The sequence below is a fragment of the Echeneis naucrates genome, chromosome 13 (assembly GCF_900963305.1).
Source record: "Echeneis naucrates chromosome 13, fEcheNa1.1, whole genome shotgun sequence".
Lineage (NCBI taxonomy): Eukaryota > Metazoa > Chordata > Actinopteri > Carangiformes > Echeneidae > Echeneis > Echeneis naucrates.
The window spans coordinates 5,475,597-5,494,166 of NC_042523.1; the positions used below are offsets into that span (position 1 = coordinate 5,475,597).

The following is an 18,570-nucleotide window of genomic DNA, read 5'->3' on the forward strand; positions in this document are numbered from 1 at the left end:
ATCACAGCTGGACGGCCATTGTCACAGTGGCCTCAGGCTCAAACCCCGGTTACCAACCAGCAACCTGGGATCAAAGCTTGCCCGGATTACTCTTAGAAAAAGGAGGAGGAGGTGCCGCAGTCGGAGGGGGTCGAGTTGAAAAGGATTGAGGAATGCTCCTAATTACGTGCCCTCCACTCCTTTTCTGTCTCTCACTTTGGCTCTTCTCTTGTCTCCCTCTGTGTGTCTGGGCCTGCACTTCAGGCTACAGTGAACCTATGAGGAAGCAACACAGTGTGACAAGAGAGTGATATTAAGAGCGGGGCGACAGTCTCTCCACGGCCACTCCATTAGCAGGAGATCTCAGCAGCACAGTGGGAGAGAGCAAGAGGGCAGAGAGGCTGGACATTCCAGCCTCCGTGGAGACACTGAAGAGGGTGAGAAGAAGGGTCAGAGGAGAGGGTGGGAGGTGGAGATCAAGGAGTGTGTAAAGAGGATGTGTCGTGAAGATTAGAAGGATTGTCGTATAAGATTCATTTGGAACCTACTGGATTTTTTTCCCCAGCTAAAATGTGCCCCCCCTGGCTTATTTTGCTGTTTATTTCTGGCTGCCCTGCTCCCGCCTTTCTTCCTGTGCCCCTGCTGTCATTCTTCCAGCCATAGCTGTCCTCTCATGTGTTTCTTATCTCTTATCTGTGTTGCAGGTTTGCTGAACAGACAGAGGTGTACGCGCAGGTCAACACGGCTGCTGACAGGGGTCAAAGTGCACCATGGACAGTGGCCTAAGGGTCCTCCTGTCCACTGTGCTGTATCTCAGCCAGTCCCTGCTTATCAGCTGCTCATGTAAGTTGTTCTACTCCAAGTAGAGATGGAAGTGATAAGATCCCTTTTCCTGAAAAAATAAAACTTACTAAAAGTGACATAAATACTTGTTTGATGGTCCCATATTGTGGAAGGTGAGCTGTTCATCTTTTCTGGCGGCAGGGTTAGGGTTCAGGTTCTATACTAATACTGTGAAAATACCACAGAGAAATGCACACAGCCTATATTCAGAACCCGAGCCATAAAATAAGCTGTCAGGACTTAAGTGATGTTGTGATTTTACGACAAATCATTCACTGCTCTCTGCCATGTCCCAAGCCCGACAGGTCCTGGACCCACCATCCAATCCGATTGGAGAATTTATCTGAAATCTGTTATATTTTATTGGATCCCTCATGAAAGCTGGAGAGAGGGCTCAGAGCCTGGTTTCTTTTAGTCAACTTCGGCTCGCTATTTTGGTTGGACTGCAAAGTGCCCTCTCATCAATTTGCATTCGTAGCTGCTAGAGTCGATCACAATACAGGGCGGAAAAACTTTTATTAATCTCTGGCAGCAAACATGACTAAATGAAGAGTTGTGTTGGTCTGTGCATGCAGGGCTCTGTTTTTGTTCATAACTGGGACATAAATAAATTCATACTTAGTTTAAAATAAACATTTGCGACCTTTTGACACTTTCAGCTCATGACCACAGGTGTCAGGGTTGTGGGTTAGGTCTGTGCTGTTGTGCATTAAAGAAGCAGAAAGGGTAAACTTGTTATTCATCACCGCTGGCAAAACCAGCCTGGTCGACTCGAAGGTCAAACGTAATCAGGATAAGAACAGCAGGGCCATAGCAACATAAATACTATTTGTGGGATGTTGCATAAAGCCATGGAAATCTATTTTTTCAGGATGTACAGTATGTGTGTGGTGGTTTTCTTTGAATGCTGAATGTAATTTTGAGACCACTAACCATCTATGACAAATTGGATTCTGAAAGACTGAGGATTCTGATCTGCTTTTTCTCTGCTCTTGTCTCCACAGCAGCTCACTATCCGGCTTTCACCTCTGAGCCTGCCTCCTTGGTTCAGAGTCGAGGCTCTGTTGCTCAACTGCGGTGCTCAGTAAGCCCTCCATCAGCTGTGGTTTCCTGGCGTTTCAGAGGCCTTCCCCTGGACCAGAACAGCCTGCCCGCTGTGGAGCTCAGTGGGGGCTCCCTCACCATCCACTCCCTTAAGTCCAGCCATGTTGGCGTCTATCAGTGTGTGGCACGCTTGGATCACGGGCCGGCAATCGCCAGTCGTCTCGCACGTGTGGACATAGCAGGTCCGTGCACACTTCTACTCACTTCAAAGCAGTCGGGTAAAGAAAGAGAGGAAGTTGCCTTGGGAAAAGGAAAGCCATTTTGTGAGTGTTGTACACCCAGACAGAATGACTTTCCTCAGCTGCCTGCTGCTTAGTGAGAGGAGAGGAAGGAAGCAGTAGGAGTTTTTACTCAGGCACTTTTCCAAACGCCTCTGGACCGGTATCCTTAATGAGCTTTGGGCTTTCCTCTTTGGTGTGTTATGTTTCTACTGGGATTGTGGGTTGTGTTGGAGGCTGCACTGAAGGGGTTGAGCCTGATCTTTAACAGTATCAAGCTGAATACAACCACTTGCTTCAACAATAAACAAGTGATTCACCACAAACAGTTGAACTGAAATAGCGCTGCTGGCCTTCCTTCTTTTTTCCCCCACGAGTGTCTCCTGTTTTGAAAGGAAAGCCGGTTTAACCCAAGAAATCTTTTTTCTCTGCCCATGCAGAAATTTCAGAATATGAAGATGGCCGACGGCGGTCATTATCAGTGCAGGAAGGCAGCGCTGTCCTTATAGAGTGTCCTCTACCGCACAGTGTCCCCCCAGCACTTCCTCGGCTAAGAGTACGAGGGGAGTGGTTGGAAGAGTCAAAAGGTATGAAACCAGTAAATCAAAGTTTCTTTCCTTTTATATCACATCAGAACTGGTAAAAAAACCCCCACAAATTTATAACAATCACATAAGTAATGCTTAACCCAAGTAATTGCATAATTGCGTGGCCAACTTTTCCAAAAAAAACCGCAAAAAACTAAATTGTGACCAAAACCCGACTGCTGTCTTTATGTTGTTCGTGTTATTAAAACTTCTTCACTTCTTCCTTTTTCAGGTGACTATTTAGTTCTTCCCTCAGGAAACCTTCAGATAATCTCTGCGTCAGTCCAACACCAGGGCATGTATAAATGTGGGGCGTTCAACCCTGTTACCAGAGAAACGGTCATACAGCCTCACGGCACCAAACTGTCAGTTAAAGGTCAGTCTGATGTCATTTTATTTAAGATGCGGAGGTTTGCATGCATCAGTAGGGTTTTCTGTAATCATGTGCTAACATGGTTGACTTGTACCTTCTGTTTTAGACTCCTCCCCCTCCGTGCGGATAGTTTACCCCACTGCGCCTACGACCGTTTCGGTGCAGCAGTCACAGCCGCTGACGCTGGAGTGTGTTGTGTCTGGTAGTCCCGCACCGGCAGCCAAATGGTTTAAGGATGGTAAGGAGGTCACACCGGGGCCTTTTTACCAACGGCAGCACAACAACCTGATCTTTGTTAAGGTGACGCGGAAGGACGAAGGAAGTTACACCTGTGCTGCCGAGACCGAGCAAGGGGTTGTGTTCAGTGCTAACTACACCGTCAACGTTCTTGGTGAGAAAAAGAAAGAAAGAAGAAGATTACAGTTCCCTCTTTGCAGCAGGAGTTAGTGATGAAGGTGGTTATTTTTTGCTCGTGTCCTCTTCAGAACCTGTGTCTGTTGTCGAGGGCCTGAACAACCAACTTGTGTCTCTTGGCTCCTCTGCCCGTTTTACCTGTGCGGCGAGAGGAAACCCCTCCCCAAACATCACGTGGCTGTTCAACGCTGATCCCATCACCCCGTTGCACCGCTTTCAGATGTCTGGATACTCGCTTGTGATTACAGACACAACGCCACGGGATGTGGGCGTGTATCAGTGTCTGCTGGACAATGGGATTGGCTCAGCACAGTCACATGGAGTGCTTACAATGCAATCAGGTATTTATTTGTCATCTTACACCAATTACACACAGTTTACAAGACATCTTTTTTTTTTCATAAATTTGGCACAGGTAACCATTATTTTCATCATTAAGCAATATAAAATATGTCGGATAAGTGTTTAAGGAAACAGTTAAACATCGAGTCTACATCAAAAAATTGTGAAAAAAGATTCTTCCATTTTTTGTTTAACACAGTTAAACACAGTTGTTTTGTTTAAAACTAAAAAAAGCAACACACCTTGTAACATAATTTCAACATTTTGAATTGGTTTGGGTAATAAATCCATGATCCGTCGCTTGAGGTTGATGACTGACACTGAAAGACTTGCAGAGATGAAGACGTTTCAGACGCCAAAAGGGAGGAGTTTCTGAAAAGACACATTAGAAATCGTCAAGGCATCTGAGGCAGACAGGGTCTCTGTGGGCCTACGCACATAGTATCTGCAGGGAGTCCTTGCTCTGTGAGTGTGTGCATGCGTCTGTGTGTTTTTCTGAGGCCGGTAGGAGAGGCTTGGCCGAGGCTGCCCTCCTCCTGAGCCTTGAACTGCGCTTGAGCGTGAGAGTGAGCTTTGTGCACGCCGTCGGGGATAAGCCCTCGGACGCTGGAATGTAAGGAGTAGCCATAGAGGGTTATGACGAGGACCAGACCACCCAGCTGTCAACATCATGCACAACTGCTTTTTATTTATTAACACATCCAGCAGTTGCCCCCAAATCCCCCAATGCTGTACGCCAGGGCCCCATTTCTCAGATCGCCACTGTATCTCAAGAGTGATTAATGCGGCTACATGTAGTACATAGGAGGTTTGAATCAGACAAAATCGAGAGAGTTTGCTGCTAAAACAGTTGTTCCCCCTTCCAAAGAATTAGGACCAAGTTTTTACATCTGCCACAGCACGTTTGTACACAAAAAGCAGAACATGGAGCTGATAAGCAGCATGTGTCCACCAGAGGTAAACACTCCGAGGTCAGTTTGTGTGGGCTTCTTTTTCAGGTACCAGGCGTCAGGAGCTTATCGGATGCCCTTTGCATTCAAAGTAAACAGCATCACTGATATGTGAACTCTGTTACTCCCATTTATCACAAAGTGAAAATTGAAACATGTTTGATGTTAAGTTTGGTATCGTTTCCATCACTGTGACAACTCCCTATTCTCATCTGTCCGGTGGGATGCACCACAGAGGAGATGCAGAACCCTTATTCTGCCCTGGGATTGGCCTTTTCCTCCCTGTTGTTCCCGTCAACACACACTTTGCTGCACTGCTGCCAAATCACATTATAACAACAAGCATTGGTAAGAACATTACAATGATTAATAAATGGTTTGCTGAGCAAAAGTCAAGACATACACTAGCTTAATCTTCTCTTTGTATAAATCATGCAAACTGGATTTCTATAGTTTTTACATTTGTTGGATAGTTTTAAGACTGAGTCATTCAAATGGATATAAGATAGATAGGAGAAAATTCCTGTTTGGTGTTGGTGTAATCACAACTGCCACGTTCCTGCTAGATCAGGAAAGTGCAGCTTGAAATATAAAAAAATCCATTGACTTCCCCTCCCATAAGTTAAGCACTGTCTAATTCGAAACTCTTGTCTCTGCTGTAAATCCGTGATTTACTGTCACATTAGCTCCCAGGTGGTGTTCTCTCCTAATGGACTGGCCTTTTTCTGGGAAGGACTTGGCAGCGTTTCTCTGTCCAGGTGTAGTTGTACCATCGCGCCTCTCCATCATGAGGATGCCTTGGCCTTAATTGCCTCCTTACTGTATCAGTGTTCCGAAGGAGCCGTGGCTGCGGGTAGGCTATGAGTCAGAGCTGTGGGGAGGCAGGAGTATTACGGGGCAGAGGAGCAGGAGAGTGCGTAGAGCCGGGGTCTGATTCTCTCCGGTATTTTAATGGTTTGGCGTGTGGAATGTGTGGCAGCTGGCCGCAGTCCCAGCATCAGGTCTAGTGTTACCAGCTCTCGGCCTGTTTGTTTTACAAAGTGAACCAGTGCCGCACACACCTCAAACACCCCGAAACTGGACCCAAGACCCTGCAGTGTGACCCCCATGGCCAGGCTTTAACCACTTTTTTCACATGTTTTGGTTTTGATATTCAATGATGTTGCTCTTTGACCTATGTGGTGTGGCTCAGAGTCCAGAGGTCCCTTGTCTCGTAGGCTGTCCTCAGAGCGCCTGTGAAAATTTCCACCCTTCTCTGCCAAACCGGTGTCAGGCATAATAAGTCTCTCAGCTTGTATGATTTGCCCAGGTGGACTTCTCTGGCTCTCGTGAAGATTTAATGAAAAAAACAAACAAAGCACGATTATGTACTGCTGCAGAGATCCCGGCTTTTCGTGTTATTTTATGCAGATTGAAAGGCTTGTTCCAAATGTAAAACTTTCCAGCACTGGTTGTCCTCTGTGGACTTGTGGGGCCACCTCTGTTAGTCACTGACTGAGTAACATTGGTGCCATTGCTTCAGTTTTTATTACCCCATGCTTTTTCAGGTGAACTAGGTTCTCACGAAAGCAACCAAATATTCACAGTAAAGAAACTTTATTGAATAAACTATAGGACCACTTGCAATGAACATAGTTAGGAAATACAGCGAAGTAGACTCTTCTGATATTCTGTTCATGCATTATTGATCAGTTACATTTAGGGATGCAAATGAAAATCTTTGAAAGCGGCAATAACAAAACTGCTTAAAGGGTCCATATACTTTCAAGGTCGATGTGCATGTCTTCTTTTATTATAAAGTATTTCTAGGTTTTATAATAGGACTGTGAAAGTGACAAAGTGTTAAGTCCTAGGAGAAATATACACACATCCTACTTCAGCCCTAAAATTGAGCTGTCACCACTCTCAGCTTGAAGCACAGCCCGCAGGTTTTTGTCTGAAATCTGCTGTTTTGTTTTATCGATGTCTTAGCAAGCAGCAAACTAATTGGCTCGCAGATCTGTTGTTACTAAGTGCGTAAAAAAATTACATGGAGGTGTTTTTTGTGCTTTAAAACCACATATATAACTTATTAAGGAAATCAATTCACCGATTAAAAACTGGGAAAGTGTGAAATGTGAGTCCTCAATAAATTGCTTGTCACTCACTGGAACTTACATGATCCAAAAATTTGATTAAAAAATGAAAGTGGGCTACTGCCTCAAAATAGTAACACCCTTAAATATACTGTTCTCTTATCTCACAAATCTTAAATCAGCCTTTGTGAAGATGTTACATTTCAGATATTCCTCACTCACAGATCCACAGCTGGGCTCCACTGCTGCTGTGCTGCTGGACCCTTTGCCATCACTCCCACCCATGCAAAGCGATGAGGGTCAAGATGAAAGTGCGGGCGATGTGGTAAGCCTACCAGCCGACAGGAGTGGGGACCGTCCTACACCGGAGGCACCGATTATCATCAGCCCACCACAGACTCACAAACCGGACGTGTATGATCTGGAGTGGAGGGCGGGCCGTGATGGAGGCAGCCCAATCATTGCCTATTTTGTCAAGTACCGTAAGGTGAGGAGAAAAAGTACCAACTGCCACATTTCACTTCTTTGTTGCCATTTAAACTGCCACTTAAAGCCAGATTTGAGTTTTACCACAAACGTCTGACCTTTCCCTTACGCAATTACATTAAACCAGCTGACAATGGGTGAATGTAATTAGTTCATTAAATAAAGAAGGCAGTGCCAGGGCCTGGACTGAGTGGACAGTTGGTAATTTCCTCTTTAAAATCCTGTGTTTGCTTCAGTAATAAGCTCACATTGACTATAAAACTCTAGCGATACCAGTTAAGACTTTGTTGGCAGCAGGACTCAGTTTTGCTGGAGTTGGAAAATGTGACAGAAATCTCACAGATCTTGTTTGCGAGGCCGTTCCCTGTCAACACTCAGAGAGACAGAGCTGCAGAGGATTATGGGAGAGCAGATATATATATATATATATATATATATTTTTTTTTTTTTTTTTTTTTGCATCTGTCATGTTGATTCATGTGTTTGTATTTGTTTTTGCATGTGTGTGTGTGTGTGTGCGTATTCGCATGTGGCTTTCTCTTTGCGTGTTAGGTCAATGAAATGGGAACAGTGGTGGGGAGTTGGCATACGGTCCGTGTCCCTGGCAGCGAGAAGACCCTGCGGCTGTCAGAGCTGGAGTCCTCCAGTCTCTATGAGGTGCTGATGGTGGCGCGAAGCTCGGCGGGCGAGGGCCAGCCAGCCATGCTTACTTTCCGCACCGGCAAGGGTCAGTACATCTGACAAACCTCTGGTTCAGACTGCTAAGTAACTGTTGCCACGGTGTAAGTTCAGTTCCTGTGTGCACCAGGCTGCTTATCGTTCCTGGTCGTATCCCTAGGGATAAATGACCAGTGGACAACGCCACATTCCACATTTTCCTACAACAGTTCTTGAGAACGAAGAACATTTTCAGCTGCTGAAAACATCAACAGTAAATGTCATTTCCTCTGAGTTAAAGAGCATCTGGCAATGTCTTGACTCAACATTTTACAGTGACATTCACCAGAAGTTCAGGAAGTACATTGTAAGGAGATCAGCTGGATTTTTTTTTTTTTTTTTTTTTTAGATTTTTATTTCCTACCTTCTGTGCAAAACCACAGAATCACATTATGTTCATGATTCACAGAAAAGGAAGAACAATGCAGTATTTTTAACCATGATAAGCACTGAGCTCGACAAGTCAGCTTGTTTGTTTGAATCGAATTAGAAGCAGATGGCTAAAGACACTAAACCATAAAGTTATCACACTTCATTTCTAAATAACTGACAGACGATTAAAAATGTATCATATACAACTATTTGTCTCTAAATAACTATCTCCATCACATCCAATATCCACTTATGACTCTAAATGCAATGACAGTGAACTAAGTTTTTTGTCTTTTTAAAGCAAATAAAAATACGAACAACCACAAATGTTCTGCAAACTAACAATAATGCAGAACCACAGCAGGGCTGAAAAAAAATGTTCCCTAGTCAGAAATATTTCAAATACTGCCAAAAACCATGGATATGATTGTATCCTAGGGCGGTTGTTTCACAAAATGGTACTGAACTAAAAAAAAAAAAAAAATATGCCAACCACTCCAAAAACAGGCTCTTATGTCCAGATGTGGCTTCAGACTCGTGGCATCTTCCCGAGGAACATTTGACTTATCTTAAATAAGGTCTTTGACTTCTTTGGTCTGAATTGTATTTATTAATTTACTGAATTTAGCTTTAATTGTGTTTTCTGTAATGATCAACTCCTTATAATGCTTGTCAAATATTTTCTTCACTGGCAGAAGTCTAATTGTATTATGAATAGAAAAACTTTATTTTGCCTGGAGTCAATGAGTCATTTTCGTCTTTACTTTCCTGAGAATCAGGTTAATGTAATTGCAATCATGAAGTTTCATGTTCTTCATTTGGATACAGTCATGTCACACCGTCATCTGTCAGGAGTTGACAAGTGGAAACCTGAATCCCACCCAGATAAAACCAGAGCAGCTCTGAAAAGCTGGGGAGGAAATTTCGGATTTCAGAGCCGACATCCGGAGTTCCTGCATGCGCCTTTTGTGGAACTGATAGCCCTGAAAACCTGTCGCTGCCTTTTTTTCTTACTTGTAAGCCTTTCTCTCTCTCTCTCTCTTTCAGAGAAGAGCACCACCTCCAATAAGAATCCATCCAAGCCTCCCATCATCTCAATGCCCCCAAAAGCTCCAGAGGACAAAACCACCAACACACACTTTGGAGTCATCATACATGACAGAGGTAGATGTAGACACAATCTGGGACTCTGTGCAAGCGCTTGCACAGATGTTTGTGAGGAAGTGAAGCAAATAGATCTCTGAGCTTCATTTGTAGATGTGCTCTGTTTTGTTTCTTTGATTAAAAATGGTGAAGTGATTGTTGACACTTTGGATGAAGGAAATTTCACACAATTTTAAGGGTCAGATGTGTGTGTGTGTGTGTGTGTGTGTGTGCATGTTTGACTCAAATTGCAAGTGAGCTTATTCTGCTAAACTAGCATTCGTCTTTTAACTAACCCTCTTTTCTCTGTCTCTCTTCTGCCCTCTCTAACATGGTGGCTAAGAGCCCCGTCAGTAAGTACACATTCCTCCATGGCATGCCGCTTCACTGCGATGTGTATTCCCTTGTTTTTTATTTCTCTATGAACTTGTTCCATCCCATCATCAGATGACGCAGGATGTCATTGCTTCTTTGTGTGTGTGTGTGTGTGTGTATGTGTTTTTAAATTTCATTCACAGAGGTCTTCACAACTCAAAGTTTATCCCTTTTTGTCCCAGTGCCTGAGGCCCCGGATCGTCCCACCATAGCCATGGCGACTGAAAGCTCAGTGTATGTTACCTGGATCCCAAGAGCGAATGGCGGCTCGCCAATCACGGCCTTCCGTGTTGAGTACAGACGTGGCCGTAGCGCAGAGTGGGTTGTAGCTGCGGATAACATCTCGCCTCTCAAACTCTGTGTGGAAGTTCGTAATCTGGAGCCTGGTGAGTTTTCATAGTTCAAAACTTTTCTCTCCAGTCCAGTGGAGCGTGTCATGATTCCTCTGTCCAGATAAGGGCTACTTGATCCCTCGCCAACTAAGGGAAACTGAAGAAACACAGATCATCATCTGATGACTAGTTTGCTTATCTTAACTTTCTTTTCCTGCCTAGATTTTAATCAACCAGATAAACCAGAAAGATGTTTTACGTTTTGCTGCTTTGAACAAGACTGACTCATTTGTTCAGCTGATATCTGACGGTTTTCATTAATGAGTGACTAATGACTGTTGTTCCAGGGGGCTTAAGGTTTCAACTATGTAATTAAACAGTAATTATACACTTTATTTTCCATCAGCAAAGCAGCAAAGATTTGTTTACACTAATTGCCTCTCAAATTTAAATGATAAATGCAACCTGAAAGACTGACAAGTCGGACTCACTCAATTCTTCCTCAGCAATACAGGACTGTTGATGAGAATGACTGATGATGCAGCGCTTGTCGTTGTGTCCATTTCTCAGGCTCCACCTACAAATTCCGCGTTGTAGCCATGAACATGTACGGTGAGAGCCCACACAGCATTTCGTCAAAGCCCTATCAGGTGCCACAAGCCAACCCACGTATGGCGGATCGCCCCGTGGTTGGACCTCACATCTCATCCACAGACGCCATCAGCGACACACAGATCATGCTGCGCTGGACTGTGAGTATGCCGCTGACTTGTTGAGCTTCTAGATGTTTCACATGTTAAATGCTTATCTCTGACCGGGCCTTGGCAATGACAGCATTGTAGGTGGCTTAAACAAATCCAAAGTCTCCTGGCAAAAGATTTACCTGTTTACCATGTGGATTTTCTTGTGGGATTAGAGTTTATTGCGGTGCATTCACTGCCAGTTTAGTTTAAATATACTGCTGGTTGAAAAACCTTTTTGTCTGTGATAACAATGCTCTGACTTTTTACAAGTTCAAAACTTGAAATTTTGTCCAAAGTTTTGCTTTTAAGTTCAAAGTAAGTCATGTCATGCAGGCATTGGGTCCCTAGTCTCACTTTTCAGACATAAGCTCAAACATTAAGAGTCACATCTGCAGGTCTGGAGTTACAATATAAAGCAGCATAAAATATTAGAATACTATTGAATATTATATGTAAAATCAAACAGTCCAAGTCCTTAAAAACTACTTCTACTAACTAATTCTACTTCATTCTTGAACATTGTTAGACCAGCCTTTGGCAGCATAATGGTTCTCCAGCAGTACCAATCAGACCTTTAAATGAGTGGCTCTGCTGATTAGAGCTCTGCTCTCACCGATTAAGATTAAGAGGCCCGTCCCTCCATGTTTTTATTCTGCATTCTTTCAAAACTGTTCCTGCCTGCAACAGCCTGAGCTGCAGATGGATGCAGATAGTTCCCCGCAGTTACTTAACCTCAGTCAGTCTCATTACTTCCTGAACGTCAGACAGACAGTGCAATCACAATCTCACTCTCAGTCCTGTACATCTGCTAATAACAAGCTCTGCCATTAGTTGCCGGAAAATGTCCTCTCTTTGTATAATAATTGCCCACCAGATTGCGGTAGTAATCTTTTTTTCCATCCCAATTCAGTATAGCCCCTCGAGTAACAACAACACCCCAATCCAAGGTTTCTACATTTACTATCGGCCAACGGACAGTGACAATGACAGTGACTACAAACGGGATGTGGTCGAAGGTGAGTGGGAATGCACTTTTTAGTGTTAGTGTGTCTGTGCTTATACTGCAAATTAAATGTGTAGCTGGTGAGGAGTGTTTGCCGACAGCCTCATCCGGTGCCGGACGTTAAGCTCATGCGGTGCAGATAAGCTGGGAGTTAGAAGGGTAATGGATACTCAGCGTTAAAAGAGTGGAGCACAATAAAAAGGGGCATTTTTTTTTTTCAGTTTGATTTATAGAGAGTGCTGTCCCTGGGCAGAAGGGCTTTCTGAAATCTGTTTTTAATAAATGGTTGCCAACTAATGGGCCAGGGCTGAAATATGAGCTGGGCCAAGGAGAGCGGCTCAGGTTGTTGGGTGGAATGCTAACAGTTGAGCTTAGTGAGGGAAGTAAAGATGGATGGCCTTTTGCTCTGCCTAACTCTCTAACGTGAACATTTGACTGTGTATTTGTACCCGCTCAGCACTGATTTGGTGATTTTTTTTTTTTTTGTAAAAAAAAAACAACAACAACAACAACAGTATATTAGAAAAAAAAATATTTCAGCTTTGGTTTGCGAAAACGTGTTTTCGCCGAATCTCTATTCATTTAAATGCTGATGAATTAAAAAAAAACAAAAAAACAGTACCATAAAAATCCCTTTTCAGCCAGAGGAGTGTTAAAACCATGTCTGGCATGAAAAAAAAAATCACAGTGGCTGACACATGATACTGGCTGCACCAGGTTCTACTACTGGGATTTTCTACTCAAGCACACGATCATTTGAGAATGTCCATATGCTTTTTCGTGTCACTGTTCCTACACATGTTCCTACATGAGTTCTTTTTTTCTTCATGAATGATTTATCTCTGATGTAGAGGAAGAACTTGGTTTGGTGACCTAGTGATTCTGTCAGTAGAAGGTGACTGACTCTCTAGTAGACCTCTGAGATCTTCATGTGTCTTGTTTAAAGCCGCATGTTTGAAATCACAAAACAGTGTGAATTTGTGAATTAAACTTTGCTTCTGTATCATTCCGTGAAGAACAGAGCGGCTTATCTCAGCTTTTACAGCAGGTTTCTTTTAGTGTTTTCAACTCTACCTTAAGGGAAGAGGTTAACAGATGTGCAGCCATTTATTACACTCCATATGAAACAAAACACAACAAGAAACAGCAACTTGTTTCAGCCTCATTTGTTGGAAATGTTGCATTTCCTGGTTGGAGATTGCTGTCTCATCTGTGATTTCAGAGCACGTAGTAGTAGTGGTGAGGTGCTGTGTGTTTTTGTGTGAGTGCGTGTGAGTGTTGGGTGGGGGGTTACTGGAGGTAAGCCAGGACAAACATCAAGCGGCCATATATGGAACTCATCTAGAGTAAAGCAACTGTCTGGGCCCTCGTGGGACTGATAGAATAAATGAGAAGGGTGGCGAGGGGGGTGGTGAACCAAGGCAGTGTGAGAGAGAGGGGGGTGGGGGGGATGCATTAAAGAACATGGCCTCTATGAGGCACAAAAAGGAGGAGGAGGAGGAGGAGGAATGGGCGGGAGATGCTGATTGTGAGTTTACACGGTCAGCGCTAACTTATGCTGAAAGTGAGTTCTCATCGTTTGTCTCTCCTGCTTTCTCAGGTGTGAGGCAGTGGCACATGATTGGACACCTCCAGCCGGAGACCTCCTATGATATCAAGATGCAGTGCTTTAACGATGGGGGAGAAAGCGAATACAGCAACGTCATGATCTGCGAGACGAAAGGTAAGAAGAGACACGAGAAACAAAGGTCCACTTCATCAGATGCCAAGGCATGTTCCTGCGAAGGCTGTAACTTTAATGATGGGTATGATCGCCATAATTACACAACATAAATGTACAGGATTTTATGACGCCAGCAACAATAGTAGTTTGGCACCATGTTATTTTTCCTTTTCTTGCCAGTGGGTAAAAAACACTTTCACATGTCTCCTCCCCTTCCTCTCTGCTTCAGCCCGTCAGTCACCGGGGTCGCCCAGCCAGCACCCCATCACCCCCCCTGGGCCCCATCCACAGGATCCGCCAAGCCCTCCAGGAGGCCTACTGTACCTGATTGTGGGCTGTGTTCTGGGAGTGATGGTGCTCATCCTGTTGGCTTTTATTGCCATGTGCCTGTGGAGGAATCGCCAGCAGCACAACTTGCACAGTGAGTTCATGGAAAAAGCGAAAACGTCTTGGTTGCTGTTTACACTGCATTTTAAAAGTTCACTTTAAAATGAATCTTGCAGCTCTGGCAAGCAAATGGAGAAATAACTTAATTATATCCTGAAAGGTACTTGGCCTCAGTACATCTTTTGTGACATATTTCAAGTGATCATAGTGCAGATTTGGATTAAGGTAGTATCTGGGATTGGTACTGATGCTAAACCACATTTTTCTCATTTTAGTTCCATCTCTCAAAAAAAAAAACAAAACACACCATTCAAAGTCCACCGTTTAAGCTTATTTTTACAAATGCCACTCACAACAAAACGAGTTAAGTAATTTTTTTTTGTTAATTATACTAAATCAAACTTTCACGCTGGTCTCTATCTCTGTTCCCCTTTGCCCCTCTCTCTGCTGCAGAATATGACCCTCCTGGCTACCTGTACCAGCCGGCAGAGATGAACGGCCATGTTCTGGAGTACACCACGCTGCCTGGCACCAGCCGCATCAATGGGGGTGTGCATGGGGGCTACGGACACAGCGGCCCCATGTTACCCCAAGGGTGTCATCACCTCCACCACAAACTCCCCAATGGCTTGGCGCTGCTCAACGGATCCGGTGGCCTGTTCTCACCTGGCCACCCGCACAGCCACGATGGCACCCTGCCCCACAGCAACCGCGACTGTGAGCACTCGCACCCTCACCACCACCACAACGTAAGCGCCGCAGATCCAACACCACAAAGTGCTGCATGCCTTAATGATGCTTTACAAGCAACAAGAGAAGGGTGGTGTTTTATTTTGGGCCGATTCAAGTTCAACTTAATTTGACTTTGTCTTCTGTTGTCAGGGTGGAGGCATGTACACCGCTCTTCCCCAAACAGAGACGTCTGATTGTATGAGCTGTCAGAACCTCTGCAACAACAACAGGTCAGGGAAAAGTTTTTTTGATTGAAATAAGCTTTGTGTTGGCTATATTTTTTCTTTGTTTTTGACATCTGGCTCGTATTATTTCCATGTCCTATTCGAAGCTGAAGAAAATGAACTGAAGCACAGGAAACTACAGTGATCACGGTCTTTTTAAAGCAGAAAGCAACAGTGGGCTGTTGCCTGCTAATGAAAGGCGACAAAGATGAGCTGTATGGATTGGCCAGAACAAGCCAGCTCCGTTACGCAGCTCATCTGAGGCAGTTTCGCTTCTCTTGTGACCCCTGCCGGCACCAAACACAGTCATATAGACATACACATACACATTTGCCCTCCTGCAAGTGCTGTTTATGTACTTATGGGTCCCCGACATCACAGTTTACCCTGTGTGCTCCCAGATAGCCGACCTAACGAGCCCCCTGTTTATTGCCCTTCAGCTTCTTGGGAAAGAGGGGGTGTGGTCACTGTCCAGTCAAATGCTGTTAGAGTGTAGCTGAGTTTAGGGAAACATGATGAAGGTCTCTGCCTGCAGTCGTGTGCGTTTGGGAACTTCTGCAGAGGGCAAAACCACAGTGTGTCACACTTATTTAGAGGCAGTGAGACTGGACCTTTAATCTCTGGTTCAACTGTTAAACGCCTTTTGCAGCTGTGTGAGAGTGCTTCTGTTGTGTTAGAGCTGTCATTGTTTTGGACGATGTTAGGAGTGTTAACACAAGGCTTTTCTGTGTCTGAAAGAAAACCCACAGATATCTAGGAGAGAAGAATAACTGGCACAGGAGATAAATCCCCATTGAGTGTTGTCAGTGGCTGAGCACTGAGCAGCACACAGGCACCTTGTAAACTAATCTATGTGTCCCGCTTTTCTTTCCATCTTTCTATGTCGTTGAGCAGATGTTACAATAAGACCAATGGCACTTTCTCTAGTGGCACTCTGCCACTAATGCATCGCGTGGCACCATGCCAGCAAGACGGGCTGGAGATGGTGCCTCTTGGCCAGGTTTCCTCGCAGTGCCACGGCCCCAACAGCCAGATGAACTCTGGTGACCAGGATGCTGACGTAGGGTGCCAGCCGGATGAGCACAGTGAGTTTTCGCCCTCGCAGCATTCCTGCTGTCTGGTCGGGAACAATGAAAACTATCCAACAGACAGCACTGGTGAGACACTTTTTTTTTTTTTTTTTATTACAAATGCCCACAAAATTTTTCCACGTATCTTAAATGACCACAGAATACTAAAACTTTTTTAAAGTCATGATTATGCAATTTAATTATGACTTTATTTAAAACCGAGTACTTGGTTAAATTCTGAACAGTGGAGTTTCATGATAAATACAACAATAATGAATATCAAAATTTCAATCAGACCAACCTCATAGCTTTTACAGTAACACAGCATGACAGAGCCCACTGTTATTATAAGTTTAGAAAAAGAAATGCGACTCAATCTAAGCCTAAAAAGCAATGTAAGTTTGAGTGATTAGACATTAAAGGTCTCATATTGTATGAAGGTGGATATATTCTTTGAGTATAAATCTAGTGCAGGTTCTATATCAATTCTGTGAAAGTACTTAAGTGCTCTGTCCACAAAGAAACACTGACAGTCTGTATTCAGAAACCGAACCTTTAAACAAGCTGTTCAGACATATGGGACAGATACATTTTGATGGCACAATAATGCAGTCCCCGCCCATCTTGGCCTTCCATTGAACTTTTCAGTTTTAGGGCTTTCTGAGTATTAACCGCAAAATATGCAAAAAAACATTTTTGCACTCCAATATCAGCAAGCCAGTCAGAAAAGAGGTTCAAATCTTCTTTTCTAATTGGTTTATAAGCCTCTGAGGACAAATGTAAAACTACAGTTTTTTAGTTCTGGAAACCATATCCATATCTACCCAAAAAAATATCAGCACTTCATATATAGCATTAAGTACCAGATCTCACATCACACTTTAACAGATGTGATGTAACATGTCGATCAGTGATATTGAAAGCTGTCCAAAGAACCAGTCCATCTTGCCTTTTTCCAGTCTTTTTGCTCAGCTTAGGCAGAAACCACGTTTATATACAGAATTATTTCTTTTAGACGTGACAGCCAAAGAAATAGATTCGCTGGGGATTAAGTGGAAACATTTATTTCTACGCCTGCGTGGCAGCACTATTGTGAAATCAAACCCTTCTACATGGTTTACTAGCAAGTTTTTATATTATTACCATCTCCTCATGTTGTAAGCAGACAAGCTATGCAGCATCACCACAAATTCCACAGTGGGCCTCTGCAGAATCTGTGCTTGTCTTTTTTAATATGAAGTCTAAACCAAGGACTCCGCTTTTTCTGTGTGTGTGCAGCTGAGGGGGAGCTGGAGTGCGTGGACACAGAGGGGCCTGTGGTGTGCTGGGAGAGTCTTGGCCTGCCAGACTTGGACTGTGACGAAAAGCCTGGGTGGATCTCCAGCAGCAGCCTGGCAGGAGAGCTGATCCAGCCTGGCCCACAGGAGGTCTGAGAGCAGCCCACACACAAACACACTCTCCTGCAGTGTGCAGGGACTTAGGCAAGCCAAGCAGAGAGACATTTGTGGAAATACCACAGAAGAAGGAAGGATGAACGAGGACAAGCAATGGGACGGTCAGAGACACTGTGTGTCACGGTGACAAGGACAGAGAACTTTTAATGGAACTGAGCTGAGCTGAGCAGTGCGAGAGAAGAAGGACTGAGAGCAAAGCCAGATGGACAGAAACATCACACACACACACACACAAAAAAAAAAGAAACGAAAGAAACTATATCCCACTGGAGGGAAGACTCTCATAAAAGTTCAAAAACTCTTTAGATGACTTATTTATTTTTTTTAGTAGTAAAATATTATTTCATATGAATGTATCTGTTTTAAAGAAAAAAGTTTGTCTTTTATATTATTTATGCCTTTTGGATGAGAAAAAAAAACTTTTATTTTTTGTTGTTTTGTCCCCTTTGTGTTCCACTCAAGTGTGGAGATTAGCAATTGTCTGTGTAAATTTTTGTAATAATATAAAGAAAAGATATGGAAAAGTACACATCAACCTATTTTCTATGTGTTTCCTCGACACTAGATGAATGATTTCCAGACTGAATTTCCCAGCCTCGGTTTAAACCCATCGATATTTCTGGCAGGCCTTTGATGTGGCTCTGTGATGGGCTGTCCCACCGCATTGACCCCTGAACGGGGTGAACATTCCCCTCACTGTTCAGATTAAGCCTGCTGCTCTCTGCCTCAGTGAATACTTGATAGCTCATCACTTTACGCAAAATGCTTTGAGACGACTGTTGACCTACTGGGAGTCACATAGTTGCATTAAAGCAGAATTGTTGGGCGGCCCTCCCATCCAGAACTTTGCTGGTAAACACAGAAAACTTCATTTCGTATTTTGACACATCACACGTCTATCTGAGCAGGTAACTCAAACTGGTT

General features: G+C 43.9%; 1 protein-coding gene across 3 annotated transcripts in view; it reads left to right on the forward strand.

Moving 5' to 3' along the window:
- cdon (cell adhesion associated, oncogene regulated) overlaps positions 1-17,962 on the forward strand; it is a 30,113-nt gene extending 12,151 nt beyond the window's left edge. Inside the window, exons 2-19 of one of the 3 annotated variants that reach the window (XM_029517237.1) lie at positions 684-822; positions 1,827-2,108; positions 2,585-2,731; positions 2,964-3,107; positions 3,211-3,495; positions 3,590-3,859; positions 7,110-7,372; positions 7,924-8,098; positions 9,508-9,624; positions 10,161-10,364; positions 10,881-11,062; positions 11,964-12,069; positions 13,657-13,779; positions 14,009-14,200; positions 14,620-14,915; positions 15,049-15,128; positions 16,017-16,207; positions 17,471-17,962. In XM_029517237.1, the coding sequence (XP_029373097.1) occupies positions 750-822; positions 1,827-2,108; positions 2,585-2,731; positions 2,964-3,107; positions 3,211-3,495; positions 3,590-3,859; positions 7,110-7,372; positions 7,924-8,098; positions 9,508-9,624; positions 10,161-10,364; positions 10,881-11,062; positions 11,964-12,069; positions 13,657-13,779; positions 14,009-14,200; positions 14,620-14,915; positions 15,049-15,128; positions 16,017-16,207; positions 17,471-17,625 (3,285 nt within the window). In that variant the 5' untranslated portion in view covers positions 684-749 and the 3' untranslated portion in view covers positions 17,626-17,962. Of the gene's footprint in view, positions 1-683; positions 823-1,826; positions 2,109-2,584; positions 2,732-2,963; positions 3,108-3,210; positions 3,496-3,589; positions 3,860-7,109; positions 7,373-7,923; positions 8,099-9,507; positions 9,625-10,160; positions 10,365-10,880; positions 11,063-11,963; positions 12,070-13,656; positions 13,780-14,008; positions 14,201-14,619; positions 14,916-15,048; positions 15,129-16,016; positions 16,280-17,470 lie in introns of all 3 variants that reach the window. The other 2 variants (XM_029517235.1, XM_029517236.1) reach the window with 2 other exon arrangements.
- The last annotated feature ends 608 nt before the right edge of the window (positions 17,963-18,570 follow it).